General features: G+C 38.1%; 1 protein-coding gene across 1 annotated transcript in view; it reads right to left on the minus strand.

The window, feature by feature from the left end:
• Positions 1-484: 484 nt before the first annotated feature.
• The window catches only part of LOC126473176 (uncharacterized), a 196531-nt gene continuing 176743 nt past the window's right edge, over positions 485-20272 (minus strand). Inside the window, exons 4-5 of the mRNA XM_050100064.1 lie at positions 4144-4279; positions 485-3823 (exon numbers count right to left, since the gene is read on the minus strand). Coding sequence (XP_049956021.1) covers positions 3688-3823; positions 4144-4279 — 272 coding nt within the window. The 3' untranslated portion in view covers positions 485-3687. The remainder of the gene's footprint in view (positions 3824-4143; positions 4280-20272) is intronic.

The following is a 20272-nucleotide window of genomic DNA, read 5'->3' on the forward strand; positions in this document are numbered from 1 at the left end:
TAATTGGTTGTAATTATTTCCTTTATTTGAAGTTACATTATTATGCAGATACATTACTGCACACCAAAGCAAAAACAATATGTGAACATGATACCTGTGTGTCTCAGGGCTTGAAACCTTAGGGTTCAAATGTATGTATAGTTATTAGTAGCACACTGGTTTGTTAATGTTAATTGTGTGAGGTATATTTAGTTATAGCTAACTCTGTAAAGGTGCTTACATGAAAAAAATAGCGTACTTGACATGAGTGGTCCAGTACAGCAAAATTTACATCATAAAATGAAAGTAATGAAGATGCTTTAATATTTTCATAAATTTATAAATTGAATAAGTTATCTTAATAATATCTATGCTAGATGAGCCATGGTTACCAAAAATAGTTGTACCAATCATAATGGTGGACAAAAATAGGGTAAGATGATAACTAATAAAACTTTCAATAACTGCAGGAAAGGACACAATTCTTATATAAATGAAAGATGGATTCAATAGCAACAAATAACATTTTGTATTCTGGAAACAGTTTATATATGTTAACAATTATTACACTTATTACAGACCTCTTAATGTGGAATGTAGGAAGAGTGCATCTTGCTAAGTCAGCAGTACAACTCAAAAAGGTACAATGTCTTTTCTTTTATAAGAGAAAATTAACAGTCTTCTTTAGTCACTGTCTATGCAGATAATAAATTGTGCTTTTTGCCTTTATTCCTTTCACTTGATGAACTTCACATCAAAATATGTCAATGCTTTTCACATATTACGGAAAAAATTTTAAGTCCTTTTTTCAAGTATATTCACAGGGAAAAGAGCCAGGAGATGGCACATCTCCTGTCTTGGCGTATACTGCATTTGTGGTATCTCCATCTCTCTCTCTTTTTGCCAGTACTACGTAAAACACTTCATTCAACAGCAGCTTGCAAACGTCCAACATTCTCATTTGTTTCTATATTTAGGTGTTAATAGGGAGTAGTCTTACGACTGTCTTAGTGTAGTATTTCTTTAACTTTTGATTTATTAAAATGATGCCAATTTCAAAACTCATTTTCCTGTGTCACGTGTCATCTGTTTCAGGAGTAGAAGACTGTTTGCTCCCATTGGCCCTGAGATTTGTGAGTGATGTGGTGAATTTAATGTACATGTCACTGTAACAGATGATACATTTGAACTTGATTAGAAGTTCTTCACCCTCTCAACTACCATATATACTTCTGTGCTGAAGTCCAGTTTCTTATTTCTGTACCGAGCGAGGTGGCGCAGTGGTTAGACACTGGACTCGCATTCGGGAGGACGACGGTTCAATCCCGCGTCCGGCCACCCTGATTTAGGTTTTCCGTGATTTCCCTAAATCGCTCCAGGCAAATGCCGGGATGGTTCCTTTCAAAGGGCGCGGCCGACTTCCTTCCCGGTCCTTCCCTAATCCGATGAGACCGATGACCTCGCTGTCTGATCTCTTTCCCCAAACCAACCAACCAACCAATCTTATTTCTGTACTTTTATTATTTCCATCTCCACATGTCATAATACATTAATATTATAAGGTGAGTTGGGAGCAATGTGTCGTGAAGACAAATGAAAGTCTTGGTAAAAATCACATGTAATAATTTATTATATTACAGTGATAGTCCATAAGACATGCCCAGAACAAAATTTATGGGAAATCTTCAGAATAAATAAAAAAAAAGTAATGTATCATGTACTATGATAATCTGTACTGAAGGACACTCTTCATGAAATAAGACTGTAATAAGTTCACCTAATGCTGGAATGTGATGACTTGAATACACAATTGTATGCCTCATTCCATTTTCTCTTTTTTATTTATTTATTTATTATTTTTTTCCATATGCTTTTACTATTTACTTTTGTATTCAGTCAACTTCTTGTGAATTACTAATCTGTAAAAATGCAATTTGATTATCTTTCTAAATAATTTTCTATCATTTACATATTTTAAATTATTTCTTCCTTTCTTTTAACCTTTGCATCAGCACTTTAAAAGAGGAAGGGAGCAAAATAAATGTGCTTCACAGCCACTGCAAACCTTCTGATTCGATGGTCTGTTTATCAAGTCTCTGTTAATTTCTTGAAGCCAGTCATAAGCACAGCAGTCCCTCGCAAAATTTATTCTGCTACATATAATTGTGTTATTGGAGAGGATGTATTACATCAGAACATTTGGCAACTAAAACTTTGTCACTACTTTCTTAGATCCTTACGCGACTGCCGTAACTTGCAACAAAGTATTTGGAATGTATACATTTTTATTTTTTATTTATTTTAAAGCACTGAATTTACTCCAGGCCGCTGTTACACTTATACATAAACCACATGACCACACTAATGTTCACTGTTGCACCAAAAGTAAGAGTGTCCCACTACAACAGGAAAATGGTACAACAGGAAAGAAATCACTTATAGACATTAGTTAAATGATAGAAAATCTGTTAAGGTAATCACAAGATGTGGGATCCATTTTAATATTGTCCATTTTATGGGTTTTTCTGTGGTAGAAGCTGTTAAATCAACTGCAATATTTATTTAGCACACAACAAAGAAACTTTAACACAGTGTTTTACTGTATGCTGAATGCCAAATAAAAATAACAATACATGATACAGTTTAATGACAAATGAGAGATGATATCAGAGTGAAGGAAAATACTGTGATTTAATCAGACAGCAGTGACTAAAAAGTAAGTAAGACATATGACAGACAGAAGTAAGAAATGATGCAATAACAAGAGAAATTGGGGATGGAAAAATGCATGTGAAAATGTAAATAATGGATAAAAAATGCAATGTAGTACGGATTGCACACAATACACCAACACATAAGAAGATTAATTATAAATGTGTCCATGAAGAGAGTTGCAATAAGGAGGAGAGAAAGTGTTAGGGAGATATTAAATATAAGCTAATATATGGCAAGGCACTGAGAATTGGAACACTTCACAGAAACTTATAAAAATTATGCAAAAGTTTCTTAGTGTGTCTGGGATGTGAAATAGTACTATTTATTGATTTATCATATCCCAGAGGTACAATCAGGAAGGAGAACCTTTGTTTGTCTACTTGACTTAAAAGACGTCTTACATATCGCTTGTTCATGAAGAGACCTAAAGTCTTCTCTTCCTGAAAAAATGAATGTGGATTCAGGTATACAAAATAAGAACAGCTTTATTATTTATAAATCGTGAAAGTATTCTAATTCGATGTTCCACTATACAAAATTACTTTGGTCTTTCTAAAAATATATTCCACTTGTTACTATACAATACTTCCTACTTCTTAATAGGGAATTCTCAGAATTGCAATACTGATTCAGCAATTTTGTAAAATAATTATTATGTTTAATACTATAAACAAGAATTAGCAGTAATGTCTCATAAAGATGTTTCTGTTGCCTCTATGTCCACAAAAATGTAAAAAGTTCATGTCTACTATAGTTCATCACACTCTTGCTCAGTCTCATTGCAAACTTGTATTTACATTTTCTCCATTGTTCATCCGTAAACTATTTAATCACAAAACACTAAGTAATGGTCAAATCTTCACCGTAGTTTCACAGATTTCCATTCTGTTTGTGTCACATGTATCCTGCGCAGTTTCCACTGAAGTAATGAAAAATATTAAAACACTTCAGATGTATCCGGTAACAAAATTCCTGAAGAATTTCAAAACAAATTCAGTACAACATTATTGCACCACTGTTCTTCATTTCCATCATAGGCTGGGGAACATCCTTATGCCTTGAGCGGCGAGTGCCCACGTAGATTGCCACCATATTAAGAGCATGTACTATGGCACCTCCAACAACAAACCTGGAACAATGGTTTCAAGTTTCTTTAACACCCATATTCTGTATTATGCACTGGCTGTAATTTCTACAGTATTCAACTTATGCACTGGCTGTAATTTCTACAGTATTCAACTGCAATTACTGTCACCCACTAAATGCGAAAAGCAATTGCAGTTGTTTTTTCACACTAAAACAGTGCCACCGAAAAATTGATACTGTCATAATTGTTTTTACTAATAATTAGAGCTCTGAAGTACATACATGTGGAATACATGACCTTTTATTTCTGCTTTTGCAGATGTCTCAAATAATTCACAATAGTTTTCAAATGAAATGACATACCAGAAAGAATAACCTAGATGTGCCATGCCAGCTGACGTCCACATGTTGTCCAGATCTTCGATGCTCATCACATTGTCCTGAAGTTTCTGATAGTATTGGACAGTCCACAGACTGATAGCTGCCAGGTCAAACAACACTGCAAAGCAAAACAAAGTATTTATGTATCACTTCCTATCTACTGGTAATGAAAATAGCTTTTCACTGGCCTAACGCTAACATCATTTTTTGCGCCACCTTTATTGTTGATTTTATAGTTACAAAATACTGGTACTTATGAAGGTACAATAGTGAAAACCAAAAGTAGCAAATATTACCATAAAATACTATTAAAGAATGAGAGCATTTTCTTGCACAGTAATTTTCTAATTGCTTACTTCACTTTTGTACGCTCTGGGAAATTGTTAAGTATATTTTCTTAGGAAATTACCATCAATATTTCACAGATATATTCATGTCTAGTGACAATGATCCAGTAACTCCAACAATGATTTTAGATTTTTCATCACACTAATATGGTATTTATTCAAAATTGGTTTCTAACCCAGTGTCCCAGAGCTGCAGTCCAACTCTGGTGCTGCAGCTGGTTGATAGATGGTGTGTATAAACAGAAACAGAACAAAAAATTGCACTAGCTTACGTGCTATAACTCCTTTTCTCTCTCTCTCTCTCGCTCTCCCACTCTCTCTCCCCTCTCCTTCTCCCTCTCCAACAAGGGGGGAGGGAGAGAGAGAGAGAGAGAGAGAGAGAGAGAGAGAGAGAGAGAGAGAGAGAGAGAGAGAGAGAGAGGGGGGGGGGGGAGGAAGATATGAGCACCCTAGAAGATAGCTGTGTTAGTTGGGAGGAAACAGATGAAGCAGACTGGCAAGTAGATGTTGAGGTTCATGGAGAAAGATCAGAGCTGTTCTGACCATGGGTCTAGATCAGGAAGATGTCTTCAGTGAATCTGGAACATATAAGGGGGTTAATGCTGCAAATGCTTGGAGATATAAGGAAGATATATTGAGACACTATTTTTGCAAACCCATTGGATCATCTGATGGAATTATTCATGCACCCGGCAAGTTCATTAGCCACATCTGCCAACACCAAGTCACATGGAAAAATATTCAGACCTAATTTGTTCCTAGTACTCTTAAGCCCTGTACTCACTAGACCAATGAAGGCCAATGGACAAACAGCCAATGAATTCAGCCAACTGTTGGTTGCCAGTGTACTGTTGTTAGGCCTGTCATCCTCACCAAACCAAAGGCTTGAGGCCAGAGATTCGGTCATGTGGAATCACACAGTTGGCTCTGATAACTTGTTGAGCTTGCTCCCATTTTGTTATTGCTTTAAAATAGTGTTTTAATTATAATTTTGCTGGTTGATATTATGAGGGAGCAAGAGGATTTAGCAGCTGTCTCATGTGCATCATTTATTTTACTGCCAGAAGCTGATCATCAAAACAACGAAAAGAAGCTCTTTTAAAAAGTGGGGACCAGTGTGGACAGAATTAATGTCTGACCTTAGAGCTGAATTGTAATATGGGCTATTTCACAATTCTTTCTTGAATGAAAGCTACAGATTTCAAATTGTCGTTGAGTTGAATAGACCCTAAAATTTCCAAAGATGACACCTCCTTCAGGAGAGCTGTACCTGTAGCAGGAAGATTAATAGTCATTCTGAGATATTTAGCTACTGAGGATTCTGATTCCAGTTTAATGTATATCTTTAAAATACCCAAACAGCTCATATACAAGAGTATACTTGACATTTATAACCACAATTATAAACATTCCCATTCATGATAAACTCTGTCAGCTTTGATGCTGTCTCCATTCCACTGCATACTCCATTAAGCTCACCATATCAAAGATTAATCACCCCTAGAGATACATTACAAGAATCATTTAATACTGTGTAATTCTGCCCCTGAATTTAATAATCACCTGGACTTGTTGAGGAAATGAGTTCACAAGGTGCAGGTATGTCGCATGCATGTTAAGCCACTCATTTAGGATTCCATGGCATAATTCCACCAAACTGCGGGGACGCTGATGTTAGTGTTTTACCTGCTGTTTCAACATACCCCACAGATTTTCTGTGGGGTTCAAGTCAAATGATTTTACACCAGTGGGGACATAATATGTTGGAGGAGTGTTCAGAATACCAGCCCAAACAACTTTGCTGTTATCATCTTACTGTGCCTGTGTGAGCAATGGCCGCTTGTGTGGTGACCGACTCCAAATATTCATTGCATGCAATTCCTGTCACAACATTCTTCCAATAACAGGTTTGGAAGCAATTTTGATTCACAATCCGTAAAATGCATCTCTGGTCCTTCTCAATCAGGATTGTTTCTGATTACAATTCTGATGACATGTTTCATGGCCACATGTGTTATACCACTGCTTGTAGATACATTGAACAGTCCACCATGAAACACCAACAAATCTACCACCTTCACACACAGTATGGCCCTTTTTGCCACTCTGTCACACACTTATATTTATCCATGTTTACATACAATGTTCACTTGAAACACAAACGTCTCACTGATCACTACTGCCTTATGCTTACACAGAGGCAATGCATGTGGGGTTCAGCACGTGACTCAGAGGCAATGCATGTGGGGTTCAGCACGTGACTCAATCTGTAAATGCTTAATGATACTTCTCTGCATGCACACTGGGATGACTAACTTTTTTTGTACAGTGAACTTATTTAAACACCATAAATACACACCATACCAACAGACATAGCAAATTGCTACTGAACGTATGAACATTTGACCCAGTGTCCACACTAGGAAAGTGGTTCCAAGGCCAGTGCTTTGATGTTACCACTTGCATTCCAAACCATAACCAAGCCCAACTGCTTCATTGGCTTCAATTTGTCATTTGTACACACTAAGAAAATTTTGGCCGATGATGTGGTTTTTCATTTGTTGGCCTTTATTGATCTAATGTGTTCATGTCTTCAAGATTCATCTCCCACTGTCTACCCACATTGTTGAAAACTATTCTGTAGATGAAGAGTTGGATGATAATTTACTTCCATTACTTCACTTCACCACAAAGCTATGACACAGTGCAATTAAGAGCAGCAACTAGTAATTTGCTCTTCATTAATTCATGTTTTCTACTCAAGATGGAGATACTGCAGGGTTGTGCAGCAAGTTAAGGTATACATTAACAAAAGACAAGGTAATCATAAAAACTGAATTTACACACTATATTAACATAAACTATCACTATACTGCTTAGTGCTGTCCATGGTTATGTCATCTAAATTTAAACAAGTAAATTAAAAGGAAAGCTGCAACATGGAAAAAACCTTTTGTCTTTTTAGTTATACTAAATGTCTGATGTTTATATCCTTTTAGCAGCTTAATATTAACTTGATTATATTTGTATTTTTAAAATAAATGGTTACCCACATCTGTAAATACTGAGCTTTGTTTGCAATACACTACAAGTTGTAATGCAGCTTTACAATGATTACTTCTACTTGCCTTGCAGCTACACTGTGATCAAAAGTATCTGGACACCTCCAAAAACATACTTTTTTCATATTTGGTGCATTGTGCTGCCACCTACTGCCAGGTACTCCATATCAGCGACCTCAGTAGTCATTAGGCATTGTGAAAGAGCAGAATGGGGTGCTCCGCGGAACTCACGGACTTCGAACGTGATCGGGTGATTGGGTGTCACTTGTATCATATGTCTGTATGTGAGATTTTCACACTCCTAAAAATCTTTAGGTCCACTGTCTTTGATGTGATAGTGAAGTGGATATGATAGTGAAGTGGATTTCATGGTCGAGCTGCTGCTCATAAGCCACAAATCACGCCAGTAAATGCCAAACGACACCTTGCTTGGTGTAAGGAGCATAAACATTGGACAATTGAACAGTGGGAAAACATTGGGTGGAGTGACAAATCACGGTACACATGTGGAGATCCGATGGCTGGTTGTGGGTATGGCGAATGCCCGGTGAACATCATCTGCCAGCATGTGTAGTGCCAACAGTGAAATGGTGGTGTTATGGTGTGGTCATGTTTTTCATGTAGGGGGCTTGCACATCTTGCTGGTTTGCATGGCACAATCACAGCACAGACGTACATTAATGTTTTAAGCACCTTCTTGGTTCCCACTGTTGGAGAACAATTCGGGAATAGTGATTGCATCTTTTAACATGATGCATGGCCTATGGCAGATTGGTTACATGACAATAACATCCCTGTAATATACTCGCCTGCACAGATTCTTGACCTGAATCCTATTGAAGACCTTTAGGGTGTTTAGGAACGCCAACGTTGTGCTGCGCCTCACCGACCGACATCGATACTTCTCCTCAGTGCAGCACTCTGTGAAGAATGGGCTGCCATTTCCCAAGAAACCTTACAGCACCTGATTGAACATATGCCTGCGAGAGTGGAAGCTGTTATCAAAGCTAAGGGTGGGCCAACCCCATATTGAATTCCAGCATTACTGATGGAGGTTCACCACAAACTTGTAAGTCAGTTTAGGCCAGGTGTCCAGATACTTTTGATCACATAATGTAACTGAACTAAACATTGTCCGAAGAGGCCTTGAAGGCCCAACAATACCAACCAACCGCTGTGTTCCTCAGCCCACAGCATGCCGCTGTCCTGGCCGTTGTCAGTTTTCATAACCGAAGCCACTACTTCCCAATCAAGTAGCTCCTCTGTGGGCCTCACAAGTGCTGAGTGCACCCTGCTTGACGACAGTACTTGGAAAACCAGATAGTTACCCATCCAAATACTAGCCAAGCCCAACAGAGCTTAATTTCAGTGATCTTATGGGAATCAGTGTAATCACTGTGGCAAGGCAGTTGGCACCATGTAGCTGACAGAACTTTTAAATCCTTAAATCTAATTATTTAGGTAATTTGAAGCAACAGGTTTTTTTTTTTTTTTTTTTTTTTTTTACATACCATGGACTAGCTTCTGATATTAGACTTAACTTTAATATTCATTATCTCCTAGTGTGGAAATTCCTATATGTGACAAACACCCACAAGTTGACATCCTGCTGGTGCTTTTGGAATAGGATATCACTGATACAAGCCATTGATGACACGGCTGTCCTCAGAATTACAGGGCCTATTCAATGGAATGAGCAGTTTAATGCACTCAGAATGTGGACTACAGATAAATGAAAGAAATTCAAAAACAAGAAGTAATAGCAGGAATGAGATTGCTGATGAACTTAACATTAAAACTGACCACTTAGTAACAAAGTGAAGGAATTGTACTATCTTGGAAGCAAAATAATGCTGATGGCTAAAGCAAGGAGGTTATAAGAAGTCAACTATCACAGGTGAAGAGAGTGTTCTTTATGAAAAGAAGTCCACCAGTATTAAACATAGGCACTGATTTGAGGATGAAATTTTTGAAAACGTACCTGTGGAGCACAGTACTGTAGTGAAGTGAATCATGGATTGTGAGAAATCTTGAAATGGAGAGTATCAAACTGTTTGTGATGTGATGATATAGAAGGATGCAGAGATTACATGGACTTATATGATAAAAAAGAGGAAGTCCTCCATGGGACTGGTGAGGTAATGAATATGTGGAAAAGACATATGAGATGAAGCGATAGGATAAGGCCTTGTTTCTACAGGGAACTGTTGAGAGTACGAACTGCGGGGGAAGACTGATTGGGATATATCCAACAAATAATTGAGGCTGCTGTGTGTAAGTGATACAATAGGCTGAACAGGTTGGCACAGGGAAAGAGTTCATAACGGACTCCATCAAACCAATTAGGTGACTACTGACCAAAATGAAAAAAGAGCCCTTGCTTTCCTTCAAGTTTTGTGCTGATTTATCCTGATTATTGTAGGGAGACAAACAGTTAATGTGGATTCAGAACCATTGGGCAGTTTGCAATTTATATATATGAATATGCTGAACATATGTATCACGAGCAACAAATTCTACACAGTTCTTGTGTTCATACATACAGCTGTCAAACCATAGCAAGTTGTGTAAGGCAAGATAGAAAGGATAGGAACCTCCCCTAAAGAAAATATAACAGAAAGGATGTGTTTGCAAATGTAAGCAGAAACTGCTGAAAGAAAGAACAATCCTCTCATAGCTATAATTTGCAGACCAGTATTCACAATCATAGTTCTTAATGAAAGACTGATAATCATAAGAGCACATTTTAATTTTATATTACACTGACGAAAAAAAAAAAAAAATCGCAACACCTAGGAGCTATAAGTTGGTAGGTGTGTTTCTACATCTGGAAGATTATGTCTATCCAAATTTTGTTCCAGTCACAGAGTGCCACAATGAGGAAGCAAATCAGGTTTGCTTTAAATACATAGTGTAATGGCCATGAGCACTAGTTACCTTACAGATTGGACAATTTGAGTTGATGTTGGTCAAGAATGCCTTTAAGGTGACAAAGATGCCATTATCAACACACGCTGAGTTTCAACAATGGCATGTAATAGTGCAATGAGAAGCGGGATGCTCCTTTTGTGGTACTGCAGAAAACCTCAGCAGGAACATAGTCATTGTACATGATTGATGCCAGCTGTGGTAATGAAAATGAACGGTCTCAAGATGACTGGGCTCCAGATGGCCTAGAGGGAAGATAATTGTGTTCAGTGCATGGCTCTGGTGCAGCATACTCCATCTGCAGCAGCAATCTGAGCAGCAGCTGGCACCACTGTGACACAATGATCTGTTACAAATCAGTTACTTCAAGGACAGCTCCAAGACAGATGCCCTGTTGTGTGCATTCCAATGAGTCCAAACTATCGACATTTGCAATTTCGGTGGTGTCAAACAAGAGCTCACTGGAGAATAGGGTGGAGGTCTGTTGCATTTTCTGATAAAAGCTGGGTCTGCCTCAGTGCCAGTGATGGCAGCATTTTGATTAGAAAGAGGCCAATTGAGAGCCTGCAACCAACATGTATGTGTGCTAGACACACTAGACCTACACCAGGAATTATGGTATGAGAAGCAATTTCATATGGTTATCCCACGCATCCTGACTTCAAATACGTACATCAGTTCTGTGATTCGACTTATTTGGTGCCTTTCATGAACAGCATTCCAGGTGGTGTTTGCCAACAAGGTAACGCTCGCCCACATTCCGCTGTTGTAACCCAACATGAACTACAGATTGTCAACATTGTTGCCTTGGCCTTCTCGATCACAAAATCTGTCTCTAATCAGGAACATATTGGAAATGATTGGTCAACGTATCCAGCATCATCCGTAACCAGCAATAATTGTTCCTGTATCGACCAATCAAGTGCAACAGAAATGGAACTCCACCCCACAGACTAACATACAGCATACTTGCATTCAACATTCTTGTGGTTACACCAGTTATTAATGTACCAGCATTTCACATTTGTAATACCTTATCTCATTTTTACATTAACCTGAGATCTTGCAACGTTAATCACTTAAATGTGTTCCCTACACAAATGTATTTCCAAAATTTTATTACCTACATCAATTATTGTTTGGTGTTGTGATTCTTTTTGTCAGTGTACTTAATTTATGACATTATCAAAGGTGACAACTTCATGCTGTTATAGTTCATAAATTAATTGTGTGACACATGCTCTTCTCAGTTTTTCAGACGTGTACTTTTCAGAGGCAACATTTTTCTGAATTTCAATTTCTTTGACATTATGCTAAAGCAATTATTCACCAATGTGAACAAATCATTCCTGCCTCTTTAGCCGTGGTCACTAATGCAAGCAAGTCTGGTAGTGCTCGACTTGGAGGTCCTGTCAGTGCAAACTTTTCACTATCAGTGTTTGTCTGGCAAAGGGATTAGAGGTGTCAGTGTAAAATTCTTAATCATAAGTCTTTACACCAGTGTTCTAGATTACTAAACTGTACAAGCATTTACCACAGGTCATCCACATGACACAGGTGCACATTTGCCACTTCATAACAGGTTGGAGGAAGGTAAGGAACAACGGCGTCTGTTAAGACCTTGCCTAGAACAGTGATGCAGGATTCCTCCATCTGCTTTCCTGTGCTCCTTCTCTGAGTATGGGACTGCTTGAACTTCGTGAAACAAATTATTATTACAATAAAATAATTGAAACATTTTATTGTAGTAAAAGTATTTGTTACTGTTATCATATTAAAGCACTTTATGTGTATCACATTTAGAATTAAACTCGTCGTGGGGGTGATGCAAGCTACATGATCTGCTCAAAATTATCCAGACACATGTTAGTGGACATTAATATGGCTTGTATCCACCCTAAGCCTTTATGATGACTTGAACTCTGCTGGGGACACTTTTAATGAGTTATATAAGTGTCTGTGGAGAAATGGCGGCCCATTCTTCCTCAAGAGCTGAAATCAGAGAAGGTAGTGATGTTAGACACTGGGTTCTGGAATGAAGTTGGTGTAAATCATCCCAAACATGTTCCAGTGGGCAGACCAGCCTATTTCAGGAATGTTATAGTCCACAAACCATTGTCTCACAGATGCTGGTTAATGACAAGTTGCACTGTCCTACTGATATGATCAGTTATCGTCCCCAAACTGTTCCTCTACTATACTCAGTATACAGTGGTGTTCATATTCTTCCACACTTGGCATTTTCTTAAGAGCAAGAAGGGGACCACAATCAAACCATGAAAAAGACCCTCATATTGTAACACCACCTCTTTGACACTTCACCATTGGCACTGCAAGTGATGGCAAGTTATGTTGAATTGCCACAGGGTATAGCATGATTCATCACTCCCAATCACTCATTTCCAATCATACACTCTCCAGTGATGCGTCTCTTCACACCAACTTGAGCACTTTTTGGCACTGCCTACAGAAATGTGCAGCTTATGTGGAGCTGCTCAACCCTTGTGCTCCACTCCTTTTAAATCGCTACAGACAGTTATGGTGCTAGCTGGACTGCTGGCAGCACTTTGGAACTCATGATTGACTCCTTCCGCTCCTTTCATGTGATTTCTTACAACAAACTTCATCAATGCTTGACGATCCACATGTGCCAATACTTGAGATCTGATTGGTCTTGACTGAGCTGTGGTTGTTCCTTCGCATCTCCATTTGACAGTTCCATCACAAAAAATGGACTTGGGCAGTGTCAGAAGAGTTGAAATGTCCTTGGTACATTTTTTTCTCTGGTGATGTCCAGTGACTAGTCCATATTTGGTGTCACTGATCTCTTCCGAGTGACCTGTCCTGCTGTTACTAATTCTCTACTGACAACACACTATCCCTCACCCCTTTTTTATATTGTCAGGTCCATCTCTCTTGATGCCTAGTGGTCGACTCTGCATTACATAGGGGAGATGAGAGAAATTAGGCTCTTTGGAGGTATTCAGGTCCTAAGTCATGCACCGTCTTTCAATTTCCATCAAAATGGTTACCAGCAGAAAAATGTTGCTACCGGAGCACAAAAAGGCAAATATGCTCCTCTTTATTAAAAGACTCTAACTGAAAAGTGGGGTACAAGCTACCTCATTCTATCTGCCTCAGCACCTTTAAATTTTTTGCAAATATATTGGCATGCAAACATGTTTGTGCTCTTTTTAACTTGCAACTCACCTCTCATTCTCACGAGCTGCCCTAACTGTAACTCGCTCACAACTATCAGTCCATTGTTGTAAGTCTCTTGTTCCTCTCCACTCCAAATTGCCCATTCTCACTTACTCATTCAGCCCAACTCATTGTCGTTGTCTCCTTGTGTCTCTCTGTCACTGTCACAGGTGACAGTCGCCTTCATTCCGTCCCACTACTAATGCCTCCTCTCACTGTCTCTCCTTCTCTCTTACTGCTACACTCTCATTCATTCCTTCCCACTGCTGCTGTCTCTTCTCACTGTCACTATCTCTCTCTTTCTCGTTGTCATTGTCACAGACTCTGTCTCTCATTATCACTGTCTCTCACCTACTTCCCCTTTCCACTTATCTTTATTTCTCTCCTGCTGGGACTTATCCTTCACTCTTTTCCTAGCACTGCTCTCTCACTGTCTGCTATGTTGCAGTGTCACTGTGTTCCTCTCTCTCTTTCACATGGCCATTGTCTCCCTCACTCATTCTATACCACAGCCGCTACCTACTACTACCTTTCAGTATTTATTACTTCTCTGTCTCTTTCCCACTGCCACTGCCTGCTTCTCTCACAGCAGAAAAAAAGTGCGAATATGTTCGCATGCCAATGTTTCTTTTTAATTTTTTAAGGGTGCTGAGGAAGGTAGAATGAGGCTGCTGGTAACCCAGTCGGTCTTTTAATATTCGCCTTTTCTGTTTTCTGATAGCAGCTTTTTTCCGCTGGTCTCATTCTTTTCCCTGTCACCCCAGTTACTGATATGTCAATCATATGAAAATAAATTGATGAGTCAGTAAAATTTTGATAGTTTACTTACATGAAATTGAAATAACGCGAAACTAATTTTAGACCTCATGTCGGACTTTACATGCACAAAAATTTTGCATGTGCTTCAGTACTAAAACGTGGAGTTCCCAGAACCCTTCTGATAACAACGGAGACACTTTACAGCATATTTCTCCACGCTATGTCACTTTATAAACTACTTTTTCGCCTCACAACGTAATGTAAAGTGCGTATTTTACGTGTGGAAGTACGTTAAATTTGAACTTCTGTTACTTAGAAACGGATACTGATATCTAGAAAATTTTCAAGGTTATTCGGAACAGGAATCTTAGGGACACAATTATATCATAAAAATTACAGCAATTTGCTGTGCACATTTATCTTGGAATTCTGGGCTGAGTTTTGGTCCGCTGGTGACAGAGAAAATATAATAAAAAAACCGTTTTGTGGCTTTTCCGAGAAACCGCCCATGAACTAATAGCGCCTCCATAAGTCTCATCAAGTCCACCGTAGACTACATCAAATGTAAAAAGAACCAACCGATATGCTCCATTTGCCTAAGCAGGAGGAAGTGTGCAATATTCATACTTTGACCCTGTACTGTAGGACAGAGACACGAACACCATCCGTCTGTTGAGTATACAATTAGTTCATAACCCAAGGGCTATCCAAAAAACTTTGACCTATCTTTTTACCACCAACAGAACCCGAGGCAAGAGCACCGGAAGACGCTGTTTTTATACGCGACGTTTTGAGATACCTCATGTCTCAGAAAAGTTCCAGGGCAGGTTCTTTTTAGTGTGCAGTACCAAAAAGGAACAAATGTTATTTTTGTGTTCCCTTTTTATGTGTGCATCCTTGAAATGACCATGGGCATGTTTCCGGGCAATCTCACTAGGTGGCAGGTCTGCGCTTAGCAACACACTGCGTTCTTGGCGCATTAGTTACGGTGACACGATGGATGCTAATTGTGAGCAAGGAGTTAGATTAGATTAGATTAGATTAATACTAGTTCCATGGATCATGAATACGATATTTCGTAATGATGTGGAACGAGTCGAATTTTCCAATACATGACATAATTAGGTTAATTTAACAACATACTTAAGTTAATATAACAACTTTATTTTTTGTGTTTTTTGTTTTTCTTTATTTTTTATTTTTATTTTTTTAATTTTTTTAATATATATTTTTTTCCCTTAATTTATATCTAAAAATTCCTCTATGGAGTAGAAGGAGTTGTCATTCAGAAATTCTTTTAATTTCTTCTTAAATACTTGTTGGTTATCTGTCAGACTTTTGATACTATTTGGTAAGTGACCAAAGACTTTAGTGCCAGTATAATTCACCCCTTTCTGTGCCAAAGTTAGATTTAATCTTGAATAGTCCTTTCTCCTGGTATTGTAGTTATGCACACTGCTATTACTTTTGAATTGGGTTTGGTTGTTAATAACAAATTTCATAAGAGAGTATATATACTGAGAAGCTACTGTGAATATCCCTAGATCCTTAAATAAATGTCTGCAGGATGATCTTGGGTGGACTCCAGCTATTATTCTGATTACACGCTTTTGTGCAATAAATACTTTATTCCTCAGTGATGAATTACCCCAAAATATGATGCCATATGAAAGCAATGAGTGAAAATAGGCGTAGTAAGCTAATTTACTAAAATGTTTATCACCAAAATTTGCAATGACCCTTATTGCATAAGTAGCTGAACTCAAACGTTTCAGCAGATCATCAATGTGTTTCTTCCAATTTAATCTCTCATCAATGGACATACCTAAAAATTTGGAATATTCTACCTTAGCTATATGCTTCTGATTAAGGTCTATATTTATTAATGGCGTCATACCATTCACTGTACGGAACTGTATGTACTGTGTCTTATCAAAATTCAGTGAGAGTCCGTATACAAGGAACCACTTAGTAATTTTCTGAAAGACAGTATTGACAATTTCATCAGTTAATTCTTGTTTCTCAGTTGTGATTACTATACTTGTATCATCAGCAAAGAGAACTAACTTTGCCTCTTCATGAATATAGAATGGCAAGTCATTAATATATAATAAGAACAACAAAGGACCCAAGACTGACCCTTGTGGAACCCCATTCTTGATAGTTTCCCAGTTTGAGGAATGTGCTGATCTTTGCGTGTTACGAGAACTACTTATTTCAACTTTCTGCACTCTTCCAGTTAGGTACAAATTAAACCATTTGTGCACTGTCCCACTCATGCCACAATACTTGAGCTTGTCTAGCAGAATTTCATGATTTGTGCACAATCAAAAGCCTTTGAGAGATCACAAAAAATCCCAATGGGTGGTGTTCGGTTATTCAGATCATTCAAAATTTGACTGGTGAAAGCATACATGGCATTTTCTGTTGAAAAACCTTTCTGGAAACCAAACTGACATTTTGTTAGTACTTCATTTTTACAGATATGTGAAGCTACTCTTGAATACATTACTTTCTCAAAAATTTTGGATAAAGCTGTTAGAAGGGAGATTGGACGGTAATTGTTGACATCAGATCTATCCCCCTTTTTATGCAAAGGTATAACAATAGCATATTTCAGTCTATCAGGGAAAATGCCCTGTTCCAGAGAGCTATTACACAGGTGGCTGAGAATCTTACTTATCTGTTGAGAACAAGCTTTTAGTATTTTGCTGGAAATGCCATCAATTCCATGTGAGTTTTTGCTTTTAAGTAAGTTTGTTATTTTCCTAATTTCAGAGGGAGAAGTGGGTGAGATTTCAATTGTATCAAATTGCATAGGTATGGCCTCTTCCATTAACAGCCTAGCATCTTCTAATGAACACCTGGATCCTACTATATCCACAACATTTAGAAAATGATTATTAAAAATATTTTCAACTTCTGACTTTTTGTTCGTAAAGTTTTCATTCAATTTGATGGTAATACTGTCTTCCTCTGCTCTTGGTTGACCTGTTTCTCTTTTAATAATATTCCAAATTGTTTTAATTTTATTATCAGAGTTGCTGATTTCAGACATGATACACATACTCCTGGATTTTTTAATAACTTTTCTTAATAAAACACAGTAGTTTTTATAATTTTTGATAGTTTCTGGGTCACTACTCTTTCTTGCCGTCAGATACATTTCCCTTTTCCAGTTACAAGATATTTTTATACCCTTAGTAAGCCATGGTTTGTTACAAGGTTTCTTACGAGTATATTTAACTATTTTCTTGGGGAAGCAGTTTTCAAATGCATTTACAAAAATGTCATGAAATAAATTATATTTTAAATTGGCATCAGGTTCACGGTACACCTCATCCCAGTCTAACTGCTGTAGGCTTTCCCTGAAATTTGCAATTGTTAAATCGTTGACTGAATGTACTACTTTGGAGGGCTGTTTAGTATTGCTGAATGGAGCTATGTCATATATTGTAACTAGCTGTGCACCATGATCAGAAAGACCATTCTCAACAGGCTGAGCATTTATCTGGTTAAACTTATCTTGGTCTATAAAGAAGTTATCTATCAGTGAGCTGCTATCCTTTACCACCCGAGTAGGAAAATCAATGACGGGTGTCAAATTGAAAGAACCGAGTAATACTTCAAGGTCATTTTTCCTATTACCCTCTTTCAGAGAATCTACATTGAAGTCCCCACAAATAATAATTTGCTTCCCCCTGTCTGACAGATAGCACAACAAGGAGTCCAAATTTTTCAGAAATAGATGAAAATTTCCTGATGGGGACCTATATACAGTTACAATTATAAATGTGCCTTTATTTAATTTAAGCTCACAGGCACATGCTTCTATTAAGTTCTGTTAAGCTCGAGAAAACTCCAAGTGAAACGTGGACAATGATTAAGTAAGTATATGCAGGCGAGGCACTTTCAAGAAGTCGTGTTTTCGAGTGGCGGAAAAGGTTTTGTGAAGGCAGAGATTCAGTGCAAGACAATCTCAGAGCTGGTCGCCCATCTGCAGCACATACCGATGCAGATATGGAGCGTGCAAAGCAGTTATTACGAGAAGACTGTCATGTCACTGCGTGCGTTATCAGAAGAACTTAATTTGAATCGTGATGTGTCACAAGATTTTATGCTAAGATTTAGGGAAACGGAAACTTAATGCAAAACTCGTCGCTCAAACACTAACAGATGAAAAGAAAGAGGAAAAATGAAGAATTTCTGCTGATCTACTGGACAGAGCCAAAAGTGATCCCTCGTTTCTGTCAAAGATTGTTGCTGGGCATGAAAGCTGGTGGTACGAACATGACCCTCACACGAATCATTAAATTGCTGAATGGCGGAGTCCTGGATCGCTAGCCTTCAAAAAGTCAAATAACAACCTTCAAGATTGCATTTTTTGATAGTAGCGGGTTACCGAAACTCTTTACAGTAAAGTCTTGAAATGTTTGCGATAAGCAATTCGTCATCGCTGTCCTGATTTGTGGCATTCTCAAGACTAGTTCTTATTGCTAGATATAGACCCCAGACTGCTTTATCTGTTACCGAGTATCTGGCTAGACATTCTATTATTGCCATCCCACATCTCACACCAGTGAGTGAAAAGACGACTGAAAGGAAAGGTTTATAAGAATGTCACAGACATCCAGTGGGTTGTGACACATGACCTTACAAGAATTACAGCTGAAAATTTCCCTGCTTGCGTCCAGGAACTCCAGAAACGCTGGCTGGCAAAATGTATACACTAATCAGCCAGAACATTATGACCATAGATCTGTTATTGATATAAACTCATCCAGGCGATAGCAGCGTCACCTGGCAAGGAAGGACTGTTAGTCAATTTATTTACATGTCGAGTTCTGTAGGACCAAACTGAGGAGCAAATCATGGAACGTGTCAGTACATGAAATTACAACATAAAAGTAATAACAGATAAAAATAAAATGTTTATGAACCCGAAAAAAGTCAAACCACAAGTTTAAGTAAACGCAATCAACAATACAACATGAATCAGCTTAATTTTTGAAGGAACTCCTTTACAGAATAGAAGGAGTGATCCATGAGGTAACTCTTCAATTTCAATTTGAAGGCGCGTGGATTACTGCTAAGATTTTTGAGTTCTAGTGGTAGCTTATTGAAAATGGATGCAGCAGTATACAGCACACCTTTCTGCACAGGAGCTAAGGAAGTCCGATCCAAATGCAGGTTTGATTTTTGCCGAGTATTAACTGAGTGAAAGCTGCTTATTCTTGGGAATAAGCTAATATCGTTAACAAGAAATGACAGTAAGGAATATACATATTGAGAGGCCAATGTCAAAATATCCAGACTCGTGAACAGGGGTCGACAAGAGGTACGTGAACTTAACACTACTTATTGCCCGAACAACCCGTTTCTGAGCCAAAAATATCCGTTTAGAATGGGAACAGCTACCCCAAAATATAATACCATACGACATAAGCGAATGAAAACATGCAAAGTAGACTAATTTTCGTGTCAAACGATCACTCACTTCAGATACCGTTCGAATAGTAAAAATGGCCGCATTAAGTCTTAGAACAAGGTCCTGAACGTGGGCTTTTCACGACAGTTTATTATCTATCTGAACACCTAGAAGTATGAACTATTCAGTTTCACTAATCATGTGTCCATTCTGTGATCAGGTTTTGTTGAATTGTGTGTTAGAAACTGTAAAAACTGAGTCTTACTGTGATTTAGCGTTAGTTTATTTTCTACAAGCCATGAACTTTTGTCATTAACTGCACTATTTGAAACTGAGCCAATGTTGCACACAACATCCTTTACTACCAAACTAGAGTCACCAGCTAA

The sequence above is a fragment of the Schistocerca serialis genome, chromosome 4 (assembly GCF_023864345.2).
Source record: "Schistocerca serialis cubense isolate TAMUIC-IGC-003099 chromosome 4, iqSchSeri2.2, whole genome shotgun sequence".
NCBI lineage: Eukaryota > Metazoa > Arthropoda > Insecta > Orthoptera > Acrididae > Schistocerca > Schistocerca serialis.